Source organism: Chelmon rostratus, chromosome 21, assembly GCF_017976325.1.
Source record: "Chelmon rostratus isolate fCheRos1 chromosome 21, fCheRos1.pri, whole genome shotgun sequence".
Taxonomy (NCBI): Eukaryota; Metazoa; Chordata; class Actinopteri; order Chaetodontiformes; family Chaetodontidae; genus Chelmon; species Chelmon rostratus.
The window spans coordinates 4576137-4589901 of NC_055678.1; the positions used below are offsets into that span (position 1 = coordinate 4576137).

Genomic DNA, 13765 nt, shown 5'->3' on the forward strand with positions numbered 1-13765 from the left:
ATAATCACATCCCAGCGCTCTGATGCTCATGACTAAGTTTAATTCCTCACAGCGTTCACAGGTTAATCATGTATTAACTACAGACAAATGATCTAATCATCCTGGTTCATTAACATCGTCTGACATGAAAGCAGAATCACTGACACACTTATTCACAAGGTTTGACAACATTGTGACACTGGTCTATAAGATACTGGCTGAGATACTGCCCCCTGCAAATATACTTAAAATATCAAAAGTTAAAGCAATCGCACAGAGCAGTAGTTTAGAAAAAGTTGATTCTTGAATTCTTATAATTGCTGCAATAATAAGCAGCATTTTGATGTTGCAGTTGTTTGAAATGGACCTAATTTTAACTAGTTTATACATTGTTGGGTAATTTAATCTATATCAATGCATCATATCTTATAAAAGTAAAAGTACGCATGCAGAGTGGCCCATTTCATACATATTGCATCATTGGATTAGAATTATTGATGCGCTAATTTCTTAATCACTTTAATGTTGCACCTGTGGAAATAATCAAATCTAACTTTAATTACTGTATTTAATTAAAGTCTAAAATATAATATATATCATATATGTGACCAATAAAGTTTAACTTAACCCATATTAATTCATCTATTTGTTAATTTGTATTTGGTATCGTTAATTTGGATCTGCAAGGCAACAAGTAATTAATGTTAAATAATTAATGTAGTGGAGTGACAAAGGTACAGTATTTCCCTCTGAAATGTAGTGAAGTAAAAGAACAAGGTCATGGTCAGTCAACGGCCACACAAACATTTTGATACAAATAATATGAAGATTTTTTTAATTGGGGTCATTGCAGTCTGTATGTAAACTGGAGCACTTAGATTAAACCTAAAACCATTAAGGTTAAATCTCGACCAAATTGAAGTCCTCCACTCCCAGCATGCTTTGCATCACAACATGAAAACAGGATGTCGCTGTGTCAGAGCGGGAGTCAGAGAATGAATCTGAAAATGAAGACAAAAGATTATTTGAAAGAAAAAGAGAGTAAGAGAAAAGACAGAAAATAAGGAAATTAAAGTGAAAAGAGAAGGGGTTGTCATACTTACTAAAAAAAAGGTGGAAAGGGAACCTGAGAAGAAACAGAATGGAGCTGATCAAACATCTGCATGGACAAGAAAGGATTTTTGGCATTTATTGCCATGGTTATTAATTAAAATAGTGTGAAAGTCTGAAGGGATTAGGATGGCCCTGGAGGCTGCCAGGAGATTCTTGAACGTTGTATCTGTCCTGTCATATCTGGAGGAGATCTAGATGTGGGATGTCTGAGGGAAGAATTTGCACCAAATCAGACAACTCAGTTTTCATGGCGAAGCTGTTACAATCCAGTAGGTGGCGGTAATGCAATGTATATGGATGCCAACCGCCGTAAAACTCAACAGAGGAAGAAGAAGCAGATCATTAAATGGCTCTGATTTCTCCTCTGATCATATAAATCTTTTACATTTTACTAAATGGTTCCATGGAGTGGAAAATAATGAATTCAACTCAGTTTTATGATGTTCTTTTAACAGTGGGGCCTTTAAGGCTTGTTACATTACAGGCAATAGCACTTTGCTGAGCTTGTATTATTACATCTGGAAGCACTGCCAGCTACTTATACTCGAAGCATTTATGGTAATCACTGTGCAGAATGGTCCCTTTCAGAGTGTTTTAATATGTAACATATTATTCAATCATTATCACCAGTTAGATTTCATTTTATGAACCAATAAACTAAGCCTTTATTAATCCCCAAAGGAGAAACTCAGGTATTGCAGCAGCACAGCTACAGAAAAAAGAACAGAAAGTAAAACAATAATAATAAAAGAATGAAAATAACTGAATTAATTTAGTAAAACGTGCAATATTTCTCTCTGCACTGGTTTAAAGTAACATGCATTTTTACTTCCTCTGTTTAAATGTCATTCTGTCAGGCCTTTGTGGTTGAATTGCTGCAAAGAAGCCACGACTGAGGGAGACCAGCAAGAAGGAGAGAATATGTTGAGAATATGTTAGCCTAGTAGATATCTGTACTTTGGTCTGATGAGTCCAAGTTAAATAAAAAATAATAATTGGTGCTGAGGGTGAAAAGGATGCTAAATGTGTGGTTCCCTCCGTGACGCATGGAGGACTTCTTCCTTCTTTATCTGAAGCAATATAAGACAGAATAATAGGATGATCCTACAACGCATGGTGAAACTTTTTAATTATTGTGTCAGTCGCTGACAAACATAGTTCAATACAAATAAAACGTTTTATGAAAAAAAAAATTATACCAATGTAAAATTATGGTAGTCTCGAAGTTATAACGTTTAATAGTATAAAATTTAAACACTTGAATTACATATGTGCAAACATACCAATCACAGGTCAAAACAAAGCTACATTTGGCTGTATTATATTATTATAAAGACACAAGCAGTACTGAATTACAAATCGTTTGGTCAAGTTTAAACTTCCAAATTAACAGGAATCAGGTTTGATAATGACAAGTACATCAATGACTTTTCTATATATCCACTATAAGCCCACTAGCTTTGTACTTATTAAGGATGACTTATTTTTAACAGCATCAGGAAGCCCCACATACGCAGGGCATCAAAAAATTGAGTTAAACTCTTGTTGTTCCACTCCACGGAAATCTTTAGTAAAAGGCGAAAGATTTATACGATCTGAAGTGAAACAAGAGCGATCTACTTTCTCGGTGCTAAACAGATCGACTAAAGTGGCGACGATACTACTTTAAGTGCTGGTTCACTGTTAAAACTTACTCACCACAATCCACACAATGACTTAATAAAGACACAGAAATAAATTAATGCGGGCTTTTAATGGTAAAAACATTTGCAACTCTAGTTTAGCATTTGTTTGCGATTCCAAGGCTATGGCGCACGGCATGATGGGATTGTATTTTCACTTCCGGGTTATTTAGAATTAAATCTTTACATCAGTAATTTTGGTGAATTTAAAAGGATTCAGTCCCACAAGCAAATGTAAGCCAGCACTGACAGATATGTTATTCCCGGCTGTGTTAGTGATCCCACTTTAAATAGATCTCATATTTGAAATTCGGAAGAACCCGCCGTCCCTCGTACACACACACACACACACACACACACACACACACACACACACACTGGAAAGACATCGGACAGACGGACCGTATAGTAACAGACACATCTCAAGAGAATACATGGATTATTTTAGTGTGCCCACTTGAATCGAAGCAATATGACAAAGAATGCTAAGGATATGTTTCCACACGCACAGAGCACGACTTCGGCAGATAGCTGTCACCGCAGTTATCACTAAGAGCTATGTTTCTAACACAACAGGATTTGCTTGTTTTCTTTTACAAAACGCAAGCCCTGCATTACTGCAGGGCATCAAAAAATTGAATAATACTCTTATTGATCCTCTCCACGGAAATCTTTAGTAAAAGGCGAAAGATTTATACGATCTGAAGAGAAATCAGAGTGGTATGATTTTAAAGTCTTCACAAACCGATGCCTTTTGCGGGGACAAGCACTTCACCACTGGTGTATTGTTGATGACGCCAGCTGAAACATTGATGATGCCACCAAATAAACTAAACTAAATAGTTTATTTCCTAGTTTAGTATATTTCCTCATCTTGTGGAAAAACACATTAGTGCTGATTAAAGGAAACTTTACACTGGCTAACTCTGACACTTGAAATGCTGTTTCACGTTGTGGCGCAAGGCATGCTGGGAGTGGAGGACTTTACGTTCGACTGTATTTATTTTATATTTTCATTTTCATTTTCTTTTGATTTATGAATCTAATCTAAGTGCATCAATATACATACAGACAGCAACGCCACAGACGAAACTTCCTTATATTGCTTGTATTAAAGTTTTTGAGTGACGGACTACTCAAAGCCGGCACATTCCATGCAGAACAACGTCACCCTGTGGCAACACACCACACAAAAATGTAGAATTTCTCCTCTGCAATTTGCACAGGCCCTGACGTTCACGACTGATACAGTTGCATAAAAACACCCGGCGTTAATAGATCTAAAATAAAAACTCCGTCTCCGTTGAGTCTTTAGTGCAGTTTGACTGCAAGGTTTGGCTGAACCGTTCTGTTTAATAACAGAATTAGAATAAGAGAAATACGAGCTACCACTGCAACAAGTGGCGTTACGACAGAGACTCCATCCACAGATACACAACTACAACAGCGCACTCGCCATCAATGACCGAAGTTTTAAGCAAAATACCACATAAACAGACGATATGAAGCCATGAAATAATTAAATATCAAGAAGATTTAGCTTACCTACTAACAGCTGGGAATCTGTGTATTGTTTGCAGCCAAGTTGAAATAAGGTCAGTAAAATTCACTTTCCAAACGCAGGTCACTCTCAGACGAGTTAAAGCAAGTTAAGTAAGTTATCTTCTATATAGTTGCACGGCAGCAGCTGAAACATCATGTTCCTTTCTCGCCCCTTTCCTTTCTGATGTTTTTTCCTGCGCTCCACGATAAATTTACCTAAGATCCGCCATGATAACAGTGACCGTCCACTTAGCTAGCTAACTTGGCTGACCTCTGCCCCCTGCGTGACCTTTAGCCTTACCTTCAAATTACCGAAAATCCGCGACAGACGTAAAACTTCATACGCTAAAACACGGATTTCACAGCACTGTCTTAAAATTAGCACCATGAATAATTCTTCACATATTTAGAGGAATTCCGGTCCCACTACAATGCCCGGTGCCGCGGGCTTCATCTCAGCAGAGGCCGGTGTTCACAGGTGTTACGCCATATTTTGTCATCTTTCACATTCTGTGACCTGAAAAGGAATTGTGGCCTCAGTAACTTTCAGCTGTATTGTTAATGTAAATGTCAAGTGTTAATGTCAAATAAAATATTTTACCTCCATAGGCGAAATGGTGCTCCCATATTAGTTTGTTACCCTGTATATTAAGACAGTAGAAACAGAAGGTGTCACAAACTTCAGTGTATAGGCCTGTCTGTAGAGCACTAATTCAGCGCTAACTTAGCTTAGCTAAAGACTGGATGCAGGAGGAAACAGCTAGCAGGCCCTGTCTAATGGAAACAAAATCTGTCTCGGCACCTCTGAAACTTAAGAGGAACAAAACATGCTAGCATTAACATCTTAAATATCATTTGTGAGATCTGCACAAAAACCCAAGTGTATGAACAACAACACGTTTTACGGAGGATATGTACCAAACTATTTCTTGGTTGGGACCTGTTGCCAGGCAACCAGTGAGCTAGCCCACTACATCCAGTGTTTATGCTACACTAAGCTAACAAACTTATGGCTGTAGCTTCATGTTTACTGTAGTTATCAGTCTGCTCATTGAACTATCAACAAGAAAGCTAATAGGCTAAGCTAAGTGTATTTCCAAAATGTTGATTATTCACTTAACAAGAGGATATACAGATTCTGACCTTTATTGATCTCTGCTAACTTCTAGCTGTTTATGTATATGTAAACTCATTGTTTTGTGTTTGATTTATGCTCATTATCACACAGTTTCGGTCAATATTTGATTTGGATGTTAAATCCTACATATAGACACACAGAAACAAAAAAGAAATGGATATAAAATAAAATTGATTTGCATTGCAAGAGTCCTGTCACCTGTTTATGGGTCCATCAAACATATTTTCAGAAGAAACAGGAGGTTTAGAAATGAACATATTTACAGTAGCAGTTATATCACATTGACATTGTCTTGTCTTGATGAAACGAATGAGTACATAAATAAGCAAAATAATCAAAAAGGTGGCACAACTACATCCCAAAAGAGAAAGAATAATGGTAAACCAATGCATGATGATATTTTCTACTTCAATATTTACTTGCTACTAAGGGGCATGAATGTATTGAAAAAATAATTAAAAGATACATTATTAAAATAAAAAAAGTATTATTAAGACAGCACAATAATCAAACTGAACTGCCATTTCGTTTCACTTCATTCTTTTTATTTTCAAAGGTCTGAAAACAGGCTACATTAGAAAAGTCTTTTGCACAACAATATATTTAAAAGAGAATTTAAATAAAGGCACAAACTGGGCAGAGATCATCAGGCAGGGAGTTCCACATTTGCACAGCTTGCATGTGCTTCTAATTGTTTTATTTTCTCTCCATTTTTTTTCTTTTAGCTGAATTTTAGGTTTTATACTTTCACATTTCTTATTTCTATCCACTGTTATTGCTGTTTGAACAGGTTTTTAATCATTCCTTTGTCACAAAATCATTATGGAGGCAAGTATATTTGAAGTCGTAGCTCTAATGTGTCAGCAGGTGGTGCTATTTTTCCATTAACCTTCAGGGAAATGTCTTTAAAATCTACATTTCTAAATCACTCACATTGTTGCGGATCCAGCTAAGTTAATGATTTGATTTTGATTTGATGATGTCAAATGCACTGAAAGATATCCATGAAGAATCAGCAATAATAAATGAATCAATGAATATCTTAGTTTTAGTAATTCAAAGGGAGTGCAATTATAAAGTAGTAGAAAATGGAAATACAAATAAAATACAAGTACCTCGAATTTGTGCTTAACAGTAGTTAAATAAATGTACTTAGTTACATTCCACCACTAGTTATACGTCACCACTGGAAAATACTGAAGTACAAATACCTGCAAGTAGTTTCATAAATGCCACATTGTGGCAGTGAAGGATACACTTGATTGCTTGTAAACTTGAAGATCTATAATAAAGTATATATTCATATTAATATGTTTGTATTTATACTAAACATATGTCCTTCCTCCTATTCAGTGGCTTTGTTGGTATTTGATGCTGTTTATTTGGTACTTTTATATGGTTATTATTATTACAATAATATAGAATCACTCTGCACCCACAATTAAAACTAGCCAGTTGCTAAAACTCTCCCACTTCCTGTCAAACCAGGACTGACTAACAGCAAAACAACCAATAAGGCCTCTATTTATCACACAATTGGCACAGTGTTACAGTCACACATTGTCTCACAGAGTTTCATTTCTCTTAATGGAAAACCTCTCTTACCTGGTTTTCTGAGGAAGGTAAACAATAAGAATATACTTATATAAAATATATATAAAATAATCTTGGTTCTTGATGCCACCACTGGCTTGTGTCAGCGTTACTTTGGCTTTTCTGTCCCTTTTTCTGAGTTCGTTCTTTGAAATAGCCTAATTACTTTGCCGTTGTGTAGTTTTTTCCATAAATTCTTCTCCAGGATATAGTCGTGGTTGATGTAAAAAACAACATTGGTTTTAGTATTCTCAAAGTAGTAGTTAGAGTATTTCTTGTAGTCCTCAGTCATGAATCCGTATGCGTTCACCTAAGAATGACAAGAACAGAACAGGGACGGTTGAGAATAATTCACACCAAGAAAAGATTTGTTAAAAGAAAAGCAAGAGAGAGAAAACAGAAAAAAAAGAGAGTTAGATGAGAAGATCGAAGCTACTCTGATGTCTGCAAACAGAGGGAACCAGCTAGCTGGACTCTGTCCAAAGGTGACAAAATCTGCCAACTAGCACCTGTAAAGTTCACTAATTAACATATTATCTCGAAAGTGTAAAAAAAATGACGATTTGTGGTTTTGCAGGGGTTTTGTCTGAGGCTATTTAAGATATTACTGCACTTGACCAGGAAATAGTCCTGCACATATAACCACAAGTAAAACACTTGAGTTTTTATGCGGATTAAATAAACAAGATATATCAAGTTTATTAGCGAGCTTTAGTGGTGCTGGTAGGCAGCTGTTTTCAGTTTTTATGCTAAGCTACGCTAATCACCCGCTGGCTCCATCTATGAGTGGCATCAATCGTCTCATCTAACTTAAAAAAGCAGATGACCACATGTTGAACTATCCTAATTTAGAGTTTAAGTATGTATAAATTATTCTGTACTGCACACTTCATGTTTATAGAGACGTGGTTACCTATAGATGGCATGTGGACAAGTTTTAGTAATATTAACTTACAGTGTCACAGGTGTGCAGAGCCAGGAGGACAGTGAATGCTCCGTTGGTTGGTCTGACTATCGCCCAGTATGAAGAGTTCAGATTAGCGGACTTTAAGAACCTGTGGGCCACGAAGACACACATATTCACATAGACACACATTAAAAATTAGTCTTTTACCTGGACAACAAGACAAACTACCGACTCCAACATGACTGCTAAATGAATACAGCCTTATTAAAGGAAGTCAATGACCTGATTGTTTCTGTTGCTTCTAATCTGGGATTCTTTGGCAACTCTCGTCTTTATTTTTGCATTCATATAATTTGAGTTACTTTTCTGAGGCACTCTGGGCTGCAACAAATAAAGCTATTATCATTATTATCATAGTTAATTTAAACACAAGATACTTGTGCTCAAAAAGAGGATTCATTCTCAGTGAAGAACCTTGGAGCTCTAATCTGCCTCTATACCTGCCAAAGAGCAGTGATTCCTAACACGTCTCTGGTGGTCATCAGGTGGAAACCTCCCTTCAACAGTGTTTCGCCTACTTAGTCCCACTACACCTCCAGGAGGCCAGGCGGTGAACTCCGGCGTCCCAGAGTCACCCCCCCTAGTGCCAGTTCACACTGCTCCTACACAATCCAAACAGCACCGCCACATTCAACTGACCCAGGCCTGTCCAGGTAGTGGCCAGTACAGATGCTACCATTTAGCTATTGCTAATGCTAATGCTAACCGCTAAGAAGAACAGAAAAAGACAATACAGTTCCGATGCTACCATTTAGCTAATGCCAATGCTAAATGCTAACCGCTACCTGCTAAGAGGAACAGAAGAAGACAATTCAGCTAGATTCACCTATACTGTTAATGTTAACTGCTAGATGCCAATGCTAACTGCTAAGATACTATCATACTTCCACTGCTTTAGCTATTGTTAGCTGCTACAATGCTACCACAGGCCTAGATGCCACATGTAACTGCCAATTGCCACACTACCATCATCTACCCCTGCCTCTCACCAACTGCACCAATAAAAGCGGGATGGGAATACAAACCCTTGTTCGGGTAGGGGGTAGAAAATTTAGAGGGTGCTGAAGGTGGCCATAAAGAGTGAAACAGTTTAGGTGGGATTGTTAAAGGAGGTTGACCTGTTTCTCACGTATCTGAGGAAATCCTGGTGCAGGACGTAGAAGCGTCTCTCATTGTACTGCCCGCCATAGTACGTCCTCGGCCTGGAGGATTAAAATACAAAAGTCAGCAGTGATGATGAAGGAATGACATGATGAAAGTGGGCGTTGCCAGTTCTTGTCTGTGCAATGCCATTAATGCGCTCTGCTGGAGTTTAAGACAAAGCTGGATATGAAAAAATGACGTTGCGTTCGGCGCGACTCAGGACTTAATCTGCTGCTGTTAGTGTTGGCAGCCGTCAACCTGTGTTAACCTGAAATATCTATTTCCTTCTTTTCTGTGCTTCCTCAGAAAAAAATGCCATTCAGTTTTAAATTTGTTTTTAAAGTTTACACTTTTAATGGCAAATTAAAAAGAACACACTGTGTGTTGTTGTGTTTCACAAAGTACATGTTATGAGTTTTGCTTCTAGAATGGCAGAATTAAATTGCCTGATTTTTGGACAAAGGAGTTTTGTGACTGAGCCCCAAAGGACCCAAAGGCCAGTGTCTTAACATGACGATGATAACCGACGCCATCTTGCCTTCTTCTTCTTTGTATAAAATTTTCATATATAGTCAGCTTTTATTTTGTATTTTGTATTTCTCTATTTCTGTTGCTGTTGCTTTTTTTCCAACTGCCATTACCTGCTGCTTGTAACACCCGCATTTCCCCAGCTGGACATTAATAAAGTCTGTCTTATCTTCTTCCTGTAAGTTAGTAACTCATAAATAAAATGACCTTTTCATCAACATGGTGACCTGGTGACATTTCCAGGCCCAATCCAACATGTTCCAGCACTGGATAGACTGTATATGTGTTCTTGTGTTAGCGTGTGCGTGTTGCTCTGTGCTACAGAGAGTTGATATTCACCGTTTGTTGTGATATGGGCCGGCTGAGATCCTCTCTCCCTTGAGGAGACCCTCAAGCCAGTTGAAGTCCCTCATCCCCTCAGGAATCATGACAAACTTTATGCCCTGCCAAAGGAAGTGGGCGACAGATGAGTGTCTACATGTGGGGTATAAGCCAGCCATCACAATATCACACTGTTGTCCTTTGAGCTTGAGTACCTCATCATGAGGCGCAGATGTGAATCCGTACTTCTTGAACAAATACGGCGACATAGTCATGGAGTGGGCTGTGTGAACGTACACCGACGTCCTGCTTCCTACGTCTTCCTCGTGACCTTTGATGACTGCTCCGTTCATCCTGGGCACAAACACATCCAGATGTAAATCCACATCTGGCTAAATCTCCATTTACTTAAAAACGAATTAATATGACACCCACAGAGCATCTGAATCAAGTTTATAGTTTGTTCAAACAGACTCTGACTGCGGCTGCCAGCAGCTCACGACAATGAATAAATATTTCACCATTAGGTTGTTTTCTGGCTGTGTGGAGGGCTTGAAAACAGCATTTAGACCTTTATGTTGAAAAATGTAATTATAGAAAATAAAGTTAGATACAGTTTACCAAATACATGAAGCACAAATAATTACCAACAATGTCAGAACCATTATTAAAGTCCTTCTAAAATCATGGCTTTTGCCCTGCCTCTGTTTGTTTTGTCGTGCTGTATCTGCCATAAAATGTGGATGATGAGCCAAACAGTCAACTGGCTACCAATAAAACAAGGAAAAGGGAGTGCATGGCCACACAGTGAAAGCTGGAACATGTGTGCAATGTGTCTGAGCCCATAAATTCAGTGAAAGTCACACATCTATAATGCACTGATGTACAGGAGAAAAGAAGACTTGCTGACGTGGCAAATATTCCGAAAGTAATTTCCCTGAGAAAAAAAGATACGATAAAACTTTATTGACCCCACAGCAGGGAAATTAAGTTGTTACAGACAGCAAGAATAAAAAGATAAAAAAATAAAACATACAGATGCTACAATTTTATCATAATCATATTTGCTTTCTTGCCAGGAGTCAGATGAGATTTATACCACTCTGCTGTCTGTATGTTAAATATGAAGCTACCGCCAGCAGCCGCTTAGCTTATCTTAGCTTAGGGACCAGTGCTCCTAATAACTGTCATCTCAGACAGATTAAAACTGAAACAGGGATATATGATCTTTAAAATCCCTTTCATTAATCACCTGTCAATTTTTTTCCTTAACCTTATAGCCCATCAGGTGGAACCTAACAAAATCAGCTGGTTTGTTCTCTCCTTCCTTCTTACCGGAAAACGTAATCATGAGCATCGATTTCTTTCCCCATTTTGGAGCCGTTGAGGATCCCTGCAGTGCCCACCACAGCACAGCGTATGCAGCCATCGCTGCCCGGCTTTGGGTGGAGTAGTGGCTCTTGAGGCTTTGGGATCAGCTTCACTGAAGCCATCACATCTGCAAGCCAAAAGAATAAATCATCCAAAACCACACTTTCTGCAAGCGGCGCTCACATGCATACTGCGAATGGTTTGCATACAAGTGAAAATGCGTTGATGAGAGTGAACCAAAAACAAAAAAGTTGGGGACATAGAATCAAAACAATGAGCTGAAAGATGCTAACAAGCAGAAACTGCAGATTCAAGTGGTGATTCTCTGTGGGTTCATTACTCCAGTTCACATTTTATCAACTATTAATGTAAAACTAATCATAGGAGCAGCTTCAAATTAAGTTTCAGTAACACTTTATATTAAAGTACACATATTCACCGTTAACTAGCTGCTTATTTGCCTGCATATTAGTAGCATGTTGTCTCTTTATTAGTCATTATTAATGACTTATTCTGCATGACCATATTCTGCAACTATTAGGTCATTTTCCCTCATTGACCTCCTGATTACTGCTTATTGATAGTAACTAAAGAAGCTGCTGTATATGATTTCTTAGTAACCTATCCCAATCCCTAGAATAAGTATTAATAAGTGCTTTATAGTGACTAATAAAAAGCCAATACACAACTAATGCGGATGCAAGTAAACAACTAGTTAATATGTGTACCTTAATATAAAGTGTGACCAAAGTTTCTAATTATGATGAAGACAACAGCACTAGAATGTGGAAAAAAAAGGCTTTTCTTGCTAAATTTGAGAAAGTGTTTTCTCAAACTGGACCAAAATTCACATCCCTCAATGTATCACAGTTTTGGTGCCAAAACAATAGGATGAGTCGTCAGAGTAGTGATAACCGGAAGGAAAGAGAAGGAGAATAAAAATAGGAATCCAAGATAATTACTGTGTGTATCAACCACACATAGTGATTGTGAAATACAGTCTTGCCACACTTAGTATCTCACAAACACGGACCGTCACATACCCTCATACTTGTACCCCATAAATCCAAAGGGGTTGTTAAAGTGTGAAAGCCGATTCCACTCGCTCATGTTGATGTTGTCTTTGTGCAGAAACAGACGGATGTTGGGAAGAAAAGCCTCCCTGAAGCTCTCATCCTCAGAGTTTTGCAGAGACTGGGCACACGTCTGAGAAAGTAGGGTGAAATATTAAACAGTGAAATAAAGTGCATATAAACACTGATCATCTGGCCGAAAGCAGTGATTTATTGAAGGCTTCATGCAGCTGAAGACACAGCAGGTAAAATCAGGTGACAGTCAAGCCGAACAGCCAGAGAAATCAGTTTTTAGTCTAAATGTGATTACGTTGAGGAAAGTTTGAAAGCTTTAAACAGGAAAGCAAACAGAAAATCCACGCAAGTCAGACAGCAGCCATGTTTACCCACTCCCACAAAGTCAATACTTGTCTTTTCTGTCCTATCTTGTCTTAACATGCTTACAGAATCTCTGGGTGGGGCGTCCTGGTTATAAACGCCCTCAAAATCCCACAGAGGAAGCTTCTTGAAGGACTTCACGGAGAGGACCGGCATGGGTGTCTCAGCCACAGCGGCGTGGGTAGAGGCCCTGATTTTTAGCGTTGCCGCTGGGTTTGTTTCTGTGAACACTGCAGAAAGTGGAGTGGTGCTTCCTTTTTCATCCCGTAACTTAGTATCACTGACAAACAGACTGTCTTCACCTCTGTGTCTGCTGTTTCCCAACACGGCAGTCCAGCTGAGTGATTTGATTAAAGAGCAACAGATGCAACACATAAGAATTAATCAGATACACTTCAAGTGACTAGAATAAAAAAGCTGTGCTTGGAAAAGTGCTGCTCCGCATTTCTTTGAAGAACATTAACAGAACTTGCAACTAATTTAACTGAAAATGTTACAGGTTTTAAAGATCTTCGTGTCTTTGTCCTAAATGTTTCTCTAGATTAAACACAACTTACCTGATGCTTTCTGAGAAATGTCCCCATGATAAAATGAAAAGCACAGTGGCAGCTGAGATCACGAGCAGCACAAACAAAAACCTGGAGGTTTCGAGCGCCATCCCTGACAATCAGAGGCTTTGCTGTCCAATTAAACAGGGAGCGTGGCTGCGGTTTGCTTTCCCTCCTGGAGTTCGTGGCCCAGTGGAAAAGCCACCAGAGGTGCTTAACACCACTTGTCACTTTAAGGGTGACTGGGCGGTGCTACTACACAGTTACTGATACACATATACGCAATAAAACAAGAACCTCAGACTCACACTCACACACACACACGCGCACACACGCGCACACACACCTTCACAATGGTAGATAATGTGGTTTATTACACAACCGAGGGG

At 38.5% G+C, this 13765-nt stretch overlaps 1 protein-coding gene and 2 non-coding genes across 3 annotated transcripts; all 3 read right to left on the reverse strand.

Annotated features, from left to right (window-relative positions):
* Positions 1 to 2593: 2593 nt before the first annotated feature.
* Positions 2594 to 2706, reverse strand: LOC121625403. The gene has a single exon (XR_006007910.1). It is a non-coding gene; the product is annotated as a U5 spliceosomal RNA (small nuclear RNA).
* A 673-nt stretch (positions 2707 to 3379) lies between these two features.
* On the reverse strand, positions 3380 to 3495 carry LOC121625401. The gene has a single exon (XR_006007908.1). It is a non-coding gene; the product is annotated as a U5 spliceosomal RNA (small nuclear RNA).
* Positions 3496 to 7156: 3661 nt separating this feature from the next.
* Positions 7157 to 13486, reverse strand: LOC121625257 (alpha-N-acetylgalactosaminide alpha-2,6-sialyltransferase 1-like). The gene is made up of 9 exons (XM_041963337.1): positions 13386 to 13486; positions 12895 to 13165; positions 12421 to 12583; positions 11342 to 11504; positions 10222 to 10360; positions 10025 to 10128; positions 9133 to 9216; positions 8003 to 8102; positions 7157 to 7357 (listed from the first exon to the last, which is right to left on the reverse strand). Exons 1-9 carry the CDS (start codon positions 13484 to 13486, stop codon positions 7157 to 7159), a joined length of 1326 nt encoding a protein of 441 aa, XP_041819271.1.
* Between the last annotated feature and the right edge of the window lie 279 nt (positions 13487 to 13765).